This window comes from Lithobates pipiens, unplaced genomic scaffold (assembly GCF_037356315.1).
Source record: "Lithobates pipiens isolate NorthernLeopardFrog02 unplaced genomic scaffold, aLitPip1_a1.2 Scaffold_8, whole genome shotgun sequence".
Classification (NCBI taxonomy): domain Eukaryota; kingdom Metazoa; phylum Chordata; class Amphibia; order Anura; family Ranidae; genus Lithobates; species Lithobates pipiens.
In genome coordinates this window covers 74480700-74496953 of record NW_027507903.1, presented here as the reverse complement: position 1 = coordinate 74496953, position 16254 = coordinate 74480700, and the positions used below count along the sequence as shown (strand labels likewise).

At 43.5% G+C, this 16254-nt stretch overlaps 1 protein-coding gene across 1 annotated transcript in view; it reads left to right on the top strand.

Annotated features, from left to right (window-relative positions):
• GNB5 (G protein subunit beta 5) overlaps window positions 1-16254 on the top strand; it is a 137610-nt gene that overhangs the window by 25393 nt on the left and 95963 nt on the right. The window contains exon 3 of the mRNA XM_077474246.1: window positions 7621-7732. Coding sequence (XP_077330372.1) covers window positions 7621-7732 — 112 coding nt within the window. The remainder of the gene's footprint in view (window positions 1-7620; window positions 7733-16254) is intronic.

Genomic DNA, 16254 nt, shown 5'->3' with positions numbered 1-16254 from the left:
GTGATCGCTCCGTCAAATGACGGAGTGATCACTTGTAAACAAACCTGTTAATACATGTTATGACGCCGGTTCCTCCCTCCCCCTCTCTGTACCGATCGGAACAGCGGAGGGGGAAGAGATCAGTGTCAGCAGCGATGTGGGCTGCATCTGCAGTGCCCACATCGCTGCTCACCGAAAATTAACCCCTCGATTCCCTGCAAATACTCTGCAATACCCTGCAATACTCTGCAATACTCTGCAATACTCTGCATTACTCTGCATTACTCTGCATTACTCTGCAATACCCTGCATTACTCTGCAATACCCTGCAATACTCTGCATTACTCTGCAATACCCTGCATTACTCTGCAATACTCTGCATTACTCTGCAATACTCTGCATTACCCTGCATTACCCTGCAATACCCTGCATTACCCTGAAATACTCTGCATTACTCTGCATTACTCTGCAATACTCTGCAATACTCTGCATTACTCTGCAATACTTTGCAATACTCTGCAATACCCTGCATTACTCTGCATTACTCTGCAATACTTTGCAACACTCTGCAACACTCTGCAATACCCTGCAACGCTCTGCAACACCCGCCAATACCCTGCAACACTCTGCAATGCTCTGCAACACCCACCAATACCCTGCAACACTCTGCAATGCTCTGCAACACCCGCCAATACCGTGCAACACTCTGCAATGCTCTGCAACACCCTCCAATATCCTGCAATGCTCTGCAACGCAATACTCTGCAACGCCATACTCTGAGATACCCAGCCATAGTCGGTGATACCCTGCAATACCCAGCCATAGACACGGCCCCCCTCCCGCCTCCCTCCGGTGCTTCTACCGACTCGCCAATACGATCAAATCCAGAATCTTTTTTTTTTTTTTCAGGCTTCCCAGCTTATAGGTGAGATGCGGGGTCTTATTAACCCCATATCTCACTGTAAAGAGGACCTGTCATGCCATATTCCTATTACAAGGGATGTTTACATTCCTTGTAATAGGAATAAAAGTGATCAAAAAATTTATTTTTGGGGAAAAAAATGTCAAACTAAAATAAATAAAGTAAAATGAACAATAAAATATATATTTTTTTAAAGCGCCCCTGTCCCCATGTGCTCGCATGCAGAAGCAAACGCATACGTAAGTCCCGCCCACATATGAAAACGGTGTTCAAACCACACATGTGAGGTATCGCTGCGAACGTTGGAGCGAGAGCAATAATTCTAGCCCTAGACCTCCTCTGTAACTCAAAACATATAACCAGTAAAAAAAAAATGTAATCGTCGCCTATGGGGATTTTTAAGTAGCGACGTTTGGCGCCATTCCACGAGCCTGTGCAATTTTGAAGAGTGACATGTTGGGTATCGATTTACTCGGTGTAACTTCATCTTTCACATTATGCAAAAATTGGGCTAACTTTACTGTGTTTTTTTTTTTTTAAGCACAAAACTGTTTTTTTCCCAAAAAAAAGCATTCGAAAAATTGCTGCGCAAATACTGTGCGAGATAAAAAGTTGCAACGACCACCATTGTATTCTCCAGGGTGTTTGCTAAAAAAACATATATATAATGTTTTGGGGATTCTATGTCATTTTCTAGCAAATAAATGATGATTTTTACATGTAGGAGAGAAATGTCAGAATTGTCCTGGGTGCTCCAGAACACCTGATGGCACTCCATGCATGTTGGGCCTCTGTATGTGGCCACACTGTGTAAAAGTCTCACACATGTGGTATCACCGTACTCGGGAGTAATAGCAGAATGTGTTTTGGGGTGTAATTTGTGGTATGCATATGCTGTGTGAGAAATAAACTGATAATATGACAATTTTTTGAAAAATAAAAATAAAAAGTAAAAAAAATCTTGATTTTGCAAAGAATTGTGGGAAAAAATGACAACTTCAAAAAACTCATCATGCCTCTTACTAAATACCTTGGAATGTCTTCTTTCCAAAAAGGGGTCATTTGGGGGGTATTTGTACTTTTCTGGCATGTTAGGGTCTCAAGAATTTAAATAGGCCGTCAGTACTTCAGGTGTGATCAATTTTCAGATATTGGCACCATAGCTTGTGGACTCTATAACTTTCACAAAGACCAAATAATATCCACCAATTTGTACTTATTTTTACCAAAGATATGTAGTGGTATAAATTTTGGACAAAATTTATGAAGAAAAAATTACTAATCTGCTACATTTTATAACAGAAACGTAGAAAAATTCATTTTTTTACAGAATTTTCTGTATTTTTTCTTTTATAGCACAAAAAATAAAAAACCCAGCGGTGATTAAATACCACCAAAAGAAAGCTCCATTTGTGTGAAAAAAAGGACAAAAATTTCATATAGGTCCAGTGTTGCATGACTGAGTAATTGTCATTCAAAATGTGAGAGCACCGAAAGCTGAAAATTGGTCTGGTTATTAAGGGTGTTTAAGTGCCCAGTGGTCAAGTGGTTAATTTGCTAATGTTCACACTGGGTCCCATCCTGTTTTGACCCTTTTTTGAGGCCCCACTCTTTTTTGACCCTTTGTTGAAGCTAATTAGAGCCTCAGTCTCTAATCATGTGCTTCAAAAAAACGAAAACAATTGGAATCCATGCATCTGGTGCCCTGCATGTAGCTTAGGAGCTGGACAAATGGATTAGGGGGGTGGTGCCCCTGTGCCCTGAAAGGTGCTGCTGCCACTGCTAGACACAGGGTTATTTGCCTTGCACATGGGATACCTTGACCTTTGTGCTGTGTACTTTGTACATTTGACTGTAGTTTCGTTAACTCTTCTGTCCCATGTTGATGGACACAGTCACTGTTGCATTTAGAGGGACATGCAGAGCCAATGCCCTCTCCACCTGTGCAGCATATCACCTCCACCTCATTCCCAGTAACAGTATGGGGTCCCATACCGCAAGCAGTGATCTGGAGCTTTCCATTAGCCACCAGTAACTTTGATGGGAGTGTGTAGGGCACGTGCTCTCTGCACAGCTGGTTTTGCAATGTAGCATCAAGACCCACCTGCTAAGGGGTCACATATTTGTGAGCTGTTGGCACCAAGAGGTTAATTGAGATTCAGTGTATGCACAGACATGGCGTTTCTCTACTAGGTCTATGGGACCTGACAATGTTACCTGTGGCATGTGTGCACGTACCAGATCCCCCATGCATGCACAACCACACTGCTGGTCTCTGGTAGTTCCCTGAAAGAGACCCCATGGCAACACGCAAATGGCTCCAGGCTACATCACGCTTCCCAGGAGGCAATTTTCCAGATATCATGTATGCACACACACACTTGTAGGGTCCCTCCCAGAGAGATACAGCATATCTGTGCATGTAGGGGGCCATTTAAAAAAATAGGTTTTATTTTTCAATGTTTTTTTGTTAATGTGCAATGGGGTAGGTACGCTTTACATTTTTAAGACAAGCTTCCAGGGTATACAGTACACCCTTCTTCTAAAGTCCAAGCAGAATAGATACATGAGGCATTCAAATAATGTTTTACATTTTTCTAATGCGTTGTGTATCAGTACTGCTTGGGGGTTTATTCGTGGCACTAAAGTGACACTAAATTATACCCTTATTCTCTAAATATAATCCATACACACCCCCTACCTAATGCCCTGTAATCTATTTTTCATGACAATTGTTTTTTCCTGTGTTTTTCTGCCTCCTTGTAACGTTCTCCATCAGCTCCCAAACCTCTCCCTTTCCCACTCACAGTGGGACCATGGAGAACAAAAGTAGCCACCCTCTACAGGAAATCAGATCACAACAGCAGAAACAAATTCAAGATTTTTGAGATTCGGAGGAAGCTGAGAGCAATAGAAGGGGTTTTTCTGCATTAAGATTACATAATTATTATTATACAGGATTTATATAGCGCCAAAAATTTGCACAGTGCTTTACAACATGGAGGCAGACAGTACACTTACAGTATAAATCAATACAGGAGGGATCAGAAGGCCCTGCTCCTTAAGCCGCGTACACACGGGCGGACTGTATGGCCAACTTAGTCCGTCAGACAATCCGATGGACAGTCCGTCATACTTTCCACTGAACGGACTTGACCACACACGGATAGCCAAACAGTCCGCCGAAAGCTTGCGCGATGACGTGTACAGCACGTACGAAGGGACTAGAAATAGGAAGTCCAATACACAGCAATGCAACCTTCCGCTGTGTAAATCCTTTCTGAGCATGCGCCATTCTTAGTCCGTCGAACTAGCCTACTCACGAGCGGATTGTCTGCTGAAACCAAAGTCTGACGGACAATATTACGGAAATTCCGAAATACTTAGTCCGCCAGACTGCACACTGAAAAAGTCCGCTGAAGCCCACACACGAGCGGACTGTCCGCTGAAATGTGTTTCGACGGACTAAGTTGGCCAGACAGTCCGCCCGTGTGTACGCGGCTTTAGAGCTTACAATCATTTGAATACATCTTTCTTAAACCAGAGTTTAGTGTCACTTTAACCACTTGCCGACTGGCTCACACCGATATACGTCGGCAGAATGGCTCTCCTGCGCAAACTGACATGCCTGTGGACTCGATGTCTGCTGGTGACCCGCGATCATGGCAAGGAGAGGCAGAATGGGGAACTGCCTATGTAAACAAGGCATTTCCCCATTCTGCCTAGTGACATCACAGAGATCTACTGCTCCCAGTGATCAGGAACAGTGACCTCTGTCATGTTTCATTAAGCCCATCCCCCTATAGTTAGAACACACTGAGGGAACACACTTAACCCCTTGATTGCCCCCTAGTGTTAACCCCTTCCCTGCCAGTGTCATTTTTACATTGATCAGTGCATTTTTATAGCACTGATCAATGTAATAATGTCACTGGTCCCCAAAAAGTGTAATTTGGGGTCAGATTTGTTCCACCGAAATGTCGCAGTCCCGCTAAAAATCGCAGATTGCCAGTAAAATTGATAAAAAAAAATGGATCTTGTAGTTTGTAAACGCAATAACTTTTGTGCAAACCAATCTATATAAGCCTATTGCAATTTTTTTTACCAAAAATATGTAGAAGAATATATATTGGTCTAAACTGATGAATAACTTCGTTTTTTTATATATTTTTTTTGGATATGTATTATAGCAGAAAGTAGAAAAAATGTTCGCTCTTTTTTTGTATAGCGCAAAAAAATAAAACCGCTGAGGTGATCAAATACCAGAAAAGAAAGCTGTATTTGTGTGAAAAAAAGGATGGTGATTTTGTATGGGTACAGCATCGCATGACTGCGCAATTGTCAGTTAAAGCGGCGCAGTGCCATATCGCAAAAAATGCTCTGGTCATTAAGGGGGTGAAACCTTCCGGGGCGGAAGTGGTTAAAATTGTCCTGAGAATGTAAATGTTAGTTCAAATAAAAAAAATATCAGACTAAACTCAACTGTGTTATTGCAAGTGCATGAATCAACTAAGCAAGCATTAAAGTTCAGGTAATAGCAACAGAAGCAAGTTCAGCAGGAAGAGTCAGTATAGTGCAAATGACAGTGAAATATAAAGCGGTATAAGGGCCTGTTCACACCCATGCAGTCCATTGCATTTTTTTCTGCATCAAAATCTCATGGTCATTAGGTTACATGGGTTTCAATGGCAGTGCAATTCCAGTGCAGTCAACAAAAGTAGAACATGCAGCATTTTTCTGCAAGGAACTGCACGGAAACATGGCAGAGTGCATCAATATGCACTAGAAAGCATAAAAATGCACCAAATTGCATTACAGCAAAAAACAAAAAAAAAACAGGAAACTTTGGGGAAAAATGCAAGGGGGAAAATGCACTGGAGAGCCTTTAAAAACGTATAAAAATATGCATTAAAATAGCGTCAGAACACATAAAAACACGCACACATAAACGCATCCGGACTGTGTTTCTGTGGTGTGAACTTCAGATGGGTGCTGAGACACAACCTCCATGATGAGCCTGATTTTTCTGTGTCTGCATCCACCTTGGGGCTATGTTCAGGCAGCCCATAGATGTGAATCCATGTGCTGCGGCTGCAGAAGCAGGTGCACGGATCTGAATGCAGACACTGTGGGGTTGATTTACTAAAGGCAAATAGAATGTGCACTTTGCAAAGGGCAGTTGCTCCAGGGCTTTATAAATGAGCAGAAGCTCTGCTGACATCCATCATCCAATCAAGTGCAAGCAAAAATGCTATTTTTTTTATTTTTCTTGTACCTAATTGGGTATTCTTTGCAGAGTGAAGCTTTACCTTATTTACTAAGCTGTGGTGCAACTGCACTTGCAGAGTGCACAGTCTGTTTGCCTTTAGTAAATCAACTTCTGTGTGTTCAGATCCGTGCACCCATTTCTGTCAGCATGTCATATTTCGACACAGAACTGTGTCTGTGCTGCTGCATCCACTTGGGTTGCCTGGATGCAGCTCTGAGATGAAGGCAGACGCAGCAAAAAGGGGCTCAGCCTGAATCTGAATGAGCCCTACAACCCAAAAACAAAAATGTAATAAATCGCAGATTGCTGCACCTTAAAGCGGAGCTCCATTCAAAAGAGCAAACTCTGCTTGTCTGCCTCCCCCCCCCCCCCCCCCCCCATGCTGCCACATTTGGCACCTTGTGGGGGGCAGCAGGTATCTGGTTTTGACAGGTACCCGCTCCCACTTCCTCCAGAAGTTTGGCCCTTACTGCAGCCAGCTTATTGAGAAAGGACAGCTCGATTCGCAAGGCTTCACTGTGGGTTTCCCTTACCCAAGATAGCAGCGCCAGCACCCGCAAGCCAATTCAAGAATCGGCTCAGGTGAGGACACTGCTGTATTGGTGGACAGGTAAGTGCCCTTAGCTGCTGACCTAATTTTTGGGTTGGGGGGGGGGGGGGGGGGGGTTTGGAGCTTTGCTTTAAATGCATAAAAAAAAATTGATAAAATGACATCACACAAAAAACACATATTTCTGAAAAAAATATCAAACATAGAGATTTTCTTTGACCCCTTTCGCACTTTTCAGGCACTTTTGTGCTAAAAATAAGTGCCTGAAAAGCTTACGAAAACATAATTACATTAATATCAATGAATGCTTTTACACTGGGATGGTGCGCTGGCGGCCGGTGAAAAAAGTCATGCAAGCAGCATCTTTGGCGCATGTTTGGAGTACTTCAAAAAGCACCTCAAAAACACCCCTGTCCACTGAAATGACTAGGAAGCGCTTCAAAAGCACGCAAAAATCGCCACAACAGGGTTATTTTGAGTCACATGACCGTAAAGAAAGTGCCCCACTAACAGCGCAAAAGCGCTGCAAAAACGCCCGATGTTTTATGGGCAGTTTTCGAGCGCCTCAGTGTATAAGGGGTGTTTACCTCACATTTTTCCCTAGAATAGCATCAAAAAACAAAAACATCATAAAGAGAAACAAATTACTAAGAAAAAAGCACTAAGATACATTTTTACATTTAAAAATCAAAGTGAAAGAAGCGAAAAGTAACAATTATAAACATGCAGTGCTCTTTTGTTTCGAACCAAATAAAGCTATTCATATTGAAAAAAAAAAAAAAAACCCTGAGCCTCCAGCCAAGCAGAGCATCCTTGATAGTGCAGCCATCCCCATCACACACTGCTACCCCCTCCACCTCCCTCCTCTCCTGCAACCCTCTCTCTCTTATTTATCCCAAGATGGCAACCGAAGGCTTGCAGGAGAATGAAACCCTGGCCTCCCTGAAGAATGAAGCCGAGGGTCTGAAGGGGAAGCTGGAGGAAGAGAGAGCCAAGCTGCATGATGTTGAATGTACGTATGCTAATCTGTATTGAGTGTGACATCTGGAGTGTGACACAGCTGGGGAGTGATCAGAGCTGGGTGGTGTAAACAGACTCCTCCGCTCTGTGTGACACCATCTTCCCATCCCATGACACACTGGTGTCACACATCACATTGCAGGTCATCGCTGGTCACTGTTGTGTTAGCCAATTCCTGATCTATCACATATATATATATATATATATATATATATATCATAAAGTCACTTACTATCACGTTGTACTCCCATATCTGTTTGCCTGTCCCATGAATGCAACATTTCATTCAACCCCCCCCCCCCCCCCCCCTCCTTTATTATCTCCCTATCCCTTTTTATCTTGTACACATACAATGAGATTCATTTGCTAAAGCCAAATCGGCTGTGCACTTTGCAAAGTGCATTTGCTCCGGAGCTTAGTAAATGAGGGGAAGCTCTGCTGACTTTCATCTTCCGATCACGTGGAAGCAAAAATGCAGTTTTTCTTGTTTTCCTTGAATGTGATTGGGTATTCTTTGCAAAGTGAAGCTTTACCTCATTTACTAGTGAAGGTAAATTGGGTATCTGGCGCTCCAGGAGGCAATGCCCTTAGTTTGTAATAATCTACATTTGAGTAGTCAGTCTTTAGGTAAAACAAATTTGAACCAGGGTAAGGGGGTGATGTAAAAAGAGGCAGCCATCCTCCGAGTGTGTCCAGCAACTCTGCAAAACATATAAAAGAAACGGGGGGCGCCTCTAAGTGTAGTATTGAAACAATATTATTTATTGCACAAGATTAAAAACACTCACAAGATACAGGCATGCCCCACATTTAAGTACACAATGGGGTTTATTTACTAAAGCTGGACAGTGCAAAATCAGGCTCACTTCTGCATAGAAACCAATGAGCTTCTAACCCCAGCTTGTTCAATTAAGCTTTGGTAATAAACCCTGGAAGCTCATTGGTTTCTATGCAGAAGTGAGCCTGACTTTGCACTTTCCAGCGTTAGTAAATAAACCCCATTGTGTACATAAAAGTGGGGTATGCCTGTATAAGTGGGAGTCATGCTCATCATAAGTATGTAGCCCTGGCAGTTCTACTGCATCTCACAGGCTCCTTGTATGATCCGGGTAGCTGGGAGAGGTCGTGAGAGGAGCCTGAGGGACGCAGTAGAACTGCCAGGACTACATACTTATGATGAGCATGACTCCCACTTATATCTTGTGAGTGTTTTTAATATTGTGCAATAAGGCCCCTTTCACACTGGGGCGGTGCGGGCGTCAGCGGTAAAGCGCCGCTATTTTTAGCGGCGCTTTACCGTCGTTTTAGCGGCAGTCTGCGGGCGCTAGCGGGGTGGTTTTAACCTCCGCTAGCGGCCGAAAAAGGGTTAAAACCGCTTGCATAGCGCCGCTGCAGCGGCGCTATGCCGGCGGTATTGCCGCGCTGTCCCATTGATTTCAATGGGTAGGAGCGGTTTAGGAGCGGTGAATACACCGCTCCTTCACCGCTCCAAAGATGCGGCTAGCAGGACTTTTTTCACTGTCCTGCCAGCGCACCGCTCCAGTGTGAAAGCCCTCCGGCTTTCACACTGGAGTGAAAGGGGCCTGTTTTTTTCAGGCGCTACACAGGCGCTATTTTTAGCGCTGTAACGCCTGAATACCGCCCCAGTGTGAAAGCAGCCTAAATAATATTGTTTTAATACTACACTTAGAGGCGCCCCCCTCCCTTATTTCTTTTACCTCATTTACTAAGCTCTGGAGCAACTGCACTTGCAGAGGGAAACTGCACTTTGCCAAGCGCACAGTCTGTTTGCCTTTAGTGAATCAACCCAAATATTTCACGTTTACCTGGTAAATCAGCAACATGCCTTATGCACATGGGGCAATCTAGCTGCAGTGCGTTCCTCCCAGAGTCTCAGTGCGCCCAGGAGGGACAGGTGCAGCATCCAGCCCCGCTGCAGGCAGCCTGTCAATGTCTATGGCAGACTGGTGCTGGATGGGGCTGAACACTGAACCTGCGTTTAGGTCCCGGTGCAATGAGGGATGAATGCACGGAACTCAGTCAAGTGTATGGGAAAGCAAAGATTCCAAGACTCCTGATTCTTATTAGCTCATGCACTACCTAATAGGCCTCATGCATGCTGCTTGTATGGGCGTTTACATTTTTCTTTCTCTGACTTTAAATGCCCCTCCGTGTTAGTCTACAGATTTTATTTACTAAAGGCAAACCGACTCTGCAAGTGCAATTGCTCCACAGCTTAGTAAATGAGGTAAAGCTTCACTTTGTAAAGAGTACCCAATCACGTGCAAGGAAATTAAAAAAAAAATGCATTTTTGCTTGCACATGATTGAATGATGAAAAGTCAGCAGAGCTTCACCTCATTTACTAAGCTTTGGCGCAACTGCATTTTGCCTTTTGGAAATCAACCCCTATAGGTGTTTATAGGAGTTACAGAGGAACTGCAGTCTGCTCACATAATTTGTAATAAAAACTTCTTTGCCATTCTGAAGCTTCCCTCCAACCACTTTGCGTAATATTTTATATATACTGTGATTCTCTACTTGCCAAATATGCTGCAGAAATCTCCCTCCACTGAGTCTAGCTGCAGCCATGTTAACTGTGGGCAGCTGAAGCTGCTGCCTGTTTACTTCCTGGATTTACACAGACACGCAGAGGCTCAGCCTCCAGCTTTGCAGCTCTCATTGGTCCTCCTATGACTCATCTCCCCTCCCTTCCTGAAAAGCTCTCAGAAGAGTGAGAGAGAGATCTGTGCATGATGTCATAAGCCTAGGCATTTTACCAGATAAGAAGCAGGAAGTGGGCTGTATAAGGTATTTACTGGCAGAAAAAAAATGTTTTACTATCCAAAGTTAAAACAACAAGGGCAGAAGATTTCATAGATTGAACGTTGAAAAAATGACTGAAGTTCTGCTTTAAGAGGCAGACCCCCCCCACCAAAGTCACATTCAGGAGAGGATATTTTGAGTATAAAAAATGCCTGATGCACCTAAACGCATCTGAATGCGCCTAAGCACTAGGTGTGTTTAGTACTTGAGCGTTTTTTTTTTTATTTCAGTGGGCAGAATAAATTAGTATTCTAAATTAAATATCCAATTTAAAAAAAAAAATGTCCAAACACTTGACCTGCGTTTGCAAAGATGGAGCTTAGGAGTGTTGTTAAAGCTGCTTTCCAGCCACATGCACACAGGCAGAAAAAAATGCTGCTTTTAAAAGCGTCTGAGATTTTTTTTTTTAAATGTTATGCCCCTGAAAGCAGCTCTAGGTTATCTCAGCCTTTTTCAACCAGGGTGCCTTAAGGATTCTTCAGGGGGGTCTTGGCAAAATGCCTAAAAATGTATCAAAAACTCTTTGGTCACCAAATTTTCCATTGCTCGATTCTGGAAGCGCCCCTCAGTTCACATTACTATATTTAGGCGCAAAGTTTCTGGATACTGCTTAACCACTTCCGGACCGGCACGCGACGATATACATCACCACTTTGAAGACGGATATCGTTGTTATGGCAGCAACTAGCTACCATAACCCCGGTATCCTCTTCTTCAGTGAGCGCTCCGGTTTCAGATAAAAGTGGTCTCAGTGGCTGATTTGCCGCAAGATCACTTTATCAGGCAGAGGGAGAGGGAAGCCCCTCTCCTGCCGCTCTCCGGTGCCCTCCGTCGCTTACAGGAGCCTCCGGGAGCAGGCGAGACGGATCCTTCTCCCTGTTATGTATGGAGATGAGTGAGGGGAAGATGGCCCCTACCTGTCTCCATATCATTTCAGGGCAAAAGCAACGTCAAAACATCACTTCCACCCATAGCTCTTAAAGGGACTTTTTTTTTTTCATTGCATTTTACACCCCTTTCACACCAGGGCGTTTTGCAGTCGCTATAGCGCTAGAAATAGCGCCTGCAATCCGCCCAAAAAAAGCTGCACCATTGTGTGTAGTGCGAAAGTCCGAGGTGCGCTGGCAGGACCAGCAGCTTCTTTGGAGCGGTGTGTTTACCGATCCTCCACCGCTGCTCCCCATTGAAATCAATGGGGCAGTGCGTTAACAGCCGGTGGTTTTAACCCTTTCTTGGCTGCTAGCGGGGGTAAAAGCGTCCACTAGTGGCCGAAATGCGCCGCAAATCGGACGGTAAAAAGCCGCTAAAAATAGCGGCGTTTTACCGCCCACGCTATGGGCGGTGTGGTGTGAAAGGGGTCTTAGTGTAAATATGAACTCTGAGGTCTTTTTGACCCCAGATCTCATATTTAGGAGGTCCTGTCATGCTTTTTGTAATTATAAATAATAGGAATAAAAGTGACACTTTTTGTTTTAAAAGAACAGTGTAAAAATTAAAAGTAACATAAATAATAAAATATATATATATATTTTTAACGTGCCCCGTCCCGTCAAGCTTGCATGCAGAAGTGAACACATACGTGAGCAGCGCCCGCAAATAAAAACGGTGTTCAAACCACACATGTGAGGTTCCTGGATCCTTCGATGCAATCCAGAGTGTGACTCGGGGTTACCGCTTTTGGTACTGAGAATCCACCCCGAGCCGCACTCGGGAATACCATCAGGGAGGTTAATGACCAGGCCATTTTTTGCGATTCGGCACAGCGTCGCTTTAACTGACAGTTGCACAATCGTGCGACATTGTACACAAACAAAATTGTTGTCCTTTTTTTCCCCACAAATAGAGCTTTCTTTTGGTGGTATTTGATCACCTTTGCAGATATTGTTTTTTTGCGATTTTTAAAAAAAATCGCCAATTTAAAAAAAAAACGTGTTTTACTTTTTTCTATAATAAATATCCGGAAAAAAATGAATTTCTTCCTCAGTTTAGGCAAATATGTATTCTGCTGCATATTTTTGGTGATAAAAAATTGCAATAAGTGTATATTGATTGGTTTGCGCAAACGTTATAGTTTATCTACACACTATGGGATAGATTTATTGTATTTTTTTTTCTACTAGTAATGGCGGTGATCAGTGATATTTCGCAAGACTGCGACATTGCAGCGGACAGATAGGACACTTTTGACACTTTTTTGGGACCATTGTCATTTTTACAGAGATCTGAGCTAAAAAATAGCCACTAATTTACTGTATAAATGTCACTGGCAGGAAAGGGATAACACTGGTGCATGCGCAGTGGGTGCCCTGCTGTGGAATGCCCACAGTTAGAATGCCGGCGCCGCGGAGCGGAGGGAGGAATGAGCGGGGCTTTGTTCCCCCGCATCTCTGGACCCTGGGACAAGTAAGTGCCCGATTATTAAAAGTCAGCAGCTGCAGTATTTGTAGCTGCTGACTTTTAATTTTTTTTTTTAGGGGAACTCCTCTTTAACTGTGTTCCCTGGGAGGTGTTGCTAACTGTATGGGGGCTGGGCTGACTGGAGGAGGAGAGAGATTACTGTTCCTAATCACTAGGAACAGACTATCTCTCTCTCCTCCCCCGACAGAACAGGGAACTGTTTGTTTATACTAACACAGGGCTTGACAAATTTGCTTGGAATCTAGGAGCCAGCTAAAAAAAGTTAGGAGCCAGGTCCGTAACGGCGATCCGGACCTGTCCCTGGCCTGACATGGAGACGAGTGAGGGGAAGATAGCAGCGCCCCCCCCCCCCCCCCCGCCTGTCTCCAAGTCATTGCCCATAGCTCTTAGCCCTTGTACACACGGTTGGAGAGTCCGACAACCAAATCCGTCGGAGTAATTCCGACGGATTAATTCCGGAAGAGGTCCGGAAGTGATGTTGCATACACACGGTTGGACTAAGGTGTCGGAAAATCCAATTGTACATAACGTGATGACGTTATTTCGTTACGACGGGACTATGTTCAGGCTAGTAGCCAATAGCTTTGGTCTAGGAATTTTATCTGTGCATGCGTGGCACTTTGTCCGTCGGAGTAGGCTACACATGATCGGAGTATGTCCGATAGGAGCATTTTGTCGGAAAATTTTACTGGCAAGTTGGAAAACTTGGTCCGTCGGATATTCTGACGGAAACAGTCCGATGCAGACCACACACAGTCGGAATATCCGACAAAATGGTCCGATAGGACACATTCCGTCAGAATCTCCGACCGTGTGTACAAGGGCTTAGAGGGACATTTTATTTATTTAATTATTTCTTTTCAAATGACAATTTTTTTTTTAAATTGCATTTTAATGTAAATATGAGATGTGAGGTCTCTCTGACCCCAGATCTCATATTTAAGAGGACCTGTCATGCTTTTTTTCTATTACAAGGGATTTTTACATTCCTTGTAATAGGAATAAAAGTGACACAATTTTTTTTAAAAGAACAGTGAAAAAAATTAAAATAAAAGTTAAAATAAGAAAAAAAAAAATGTAAACGAGCCCTGTCCTGCCCGCATATGAAAGCAGTGTTCAAACCACACATGTGAGGTATTGCCGTGATCGGTAGAGCAAGAGCAATAATTCTAGCCCTAGAACTCCTCTGTAACTCAAACCGTGCAAGCTGTATAATTTTTTAAACTTCGCCTATGGAGATTTTAAAGGGTAAATGTCTGTCGCCATTCCATGAGCAGGCGCGATTTTGAAGCATGGCATGTTGGGTATCAATTTACTCGGCGTAACATTATCTTTCACAATATAAAAATTGGGCTAACTTTACTGTTGTCTTCTTTTTTATTAAATAAATTATTTTTCCCAAAAAAAGTGCGCTTGTAAGTCCACTGCGCAAATATGGTGTGACAGACCATATTGCAACGACCACCATTTTATTCTTTCGGGTGTTAGAATAAAAAATATATATAATGTTTAGGGGTTCTAAATAAAGGGAAGGAGAAAGGCAGGCAATGAAAAGAGGCAGGGGAAGCTCCATTAGCATTGCTGGTTGTCATACCAACGGCCACCACAAGAGGGCGCCAGATTCCAGAAGGAATCATAGGACCGCAGAAGGCCTCAAAGCCGTGGCCTCAATTACGGGCCACCGGCGGAACGGCCCAACGCGATCACGCCGGGGGGGGTCCACAGAGACAGGATACCCCCAGCTGTGCTGCCCCAAGCGCCAGGTCACTAATTCTAGTCGCAAATGCGACCTGGCACCAGGGTTTTGTTGAGCCCTGTACTAACAGATCCCCGTTCTGCTTGTTTCTGGAGCGATCATGGGTGGTCGGCGGACATCGAGTCTGCCGGGATCCCCCGCTTGCGAATGGGCACCCGACGTACAATTTAAGCTCCTGATGTACAATGATGGTGATTTGTGCAGGAAGGGCGATCCGTAACTATTAAAATGTGTGCACACCGTGCTCTAGTTTCTGTTTCACTCTGAAATAGAAATTGGAGCAGTTGGTGTAAATAGACCTAAAACAGGTCTGTTAAGGTGACACATGCCACTCCTGACAGTTTCCTGCACCCCTATAAAGGAAGTTTAGTTAAATCCCCAGAATGTATGTGAGATGACATCATGTGAAAAGAACAGCAGTCATGCATGGCCCCATACCTTCACAGCCCCAAGTCATGATAGGGTTCAGGCCTACAGAGGGCTTACTCAACACACTCCAAACACTGGTAGCAGATGCTGCAGATGGGTTGTGTGTCTTTGTTTGCCGTCTCTTGTGTTTGGGCATGTCTAATAATGTGTAAACCTGTACAGGATTAGAGAACCTCCTATAATTCCCATTGCTAACATTTCATAGTTATGTAACAGAGGGGTGAGCCAAGTGTTTCAAAAGCTGGGTGTGAAAGAGATAATTCTGGTATGTAGAAGGGTGAACTCATGAATCATAGTATGTCACATAGCTGTCCTCATACTGTATATACACATATATATATATATATACACACACACATATATTCTCTCTTTGCTTCCCTATGCCCACAAGCCTGCTCTTTCTGTTTAGATCTTATTGTATGTCTATGGGTCCTCCTGTCCATGACTCCAGTCTACCTCCTCTTGGGAGTAGTATTAAATTAGATGGTTTATGAAAACCTCTTCATTCCTATGTTCCTGTCCTGTGATGAGAAGTCAGTACTCATTTATTTCTCCTGCCTATTAAACACAAATGTTTGGCTAAAGCCTAGTACACACGGGCGGAATGTCAGCCGCCATCGGCCGGATCAATAGAAACTGTCCGGCATTTGGCTCGTGTGTACAGCAGCCGGTTTGACAGAAGCCGGTCTTTTTCAAAAGACTGCTGCGCAAATACGGTGTGACAGAAAGTATTGCAACGAGCGGCATTTTATTCTCTTGGGTGTTAGAAAAAAATGTATAATGTTTCGGGGAAAAAGTAATTTTCTAGCAAAGAGAAATGTTTTTAACTTGTAAACAACAAATCTCAAAAAGAGTCTTGGTCCTTAAGTGGTTAATATCATGAATTTAAATAAATATGAATTTATTGTCAGGCATTTTTGGCACTTTTAGCGCAAGAAAAGCTAAAAAAAAAATGAATCCCTTTAAATTCTATGCACATCTTCACACTGGTCTATTGTGCTTCCATTAAATATCCTGCTTGCTGCATTATTGGTCAGTTAACCTCCCTGGCGGTACGATTATTTCCGATTTTAGGTGCTAAAAGCG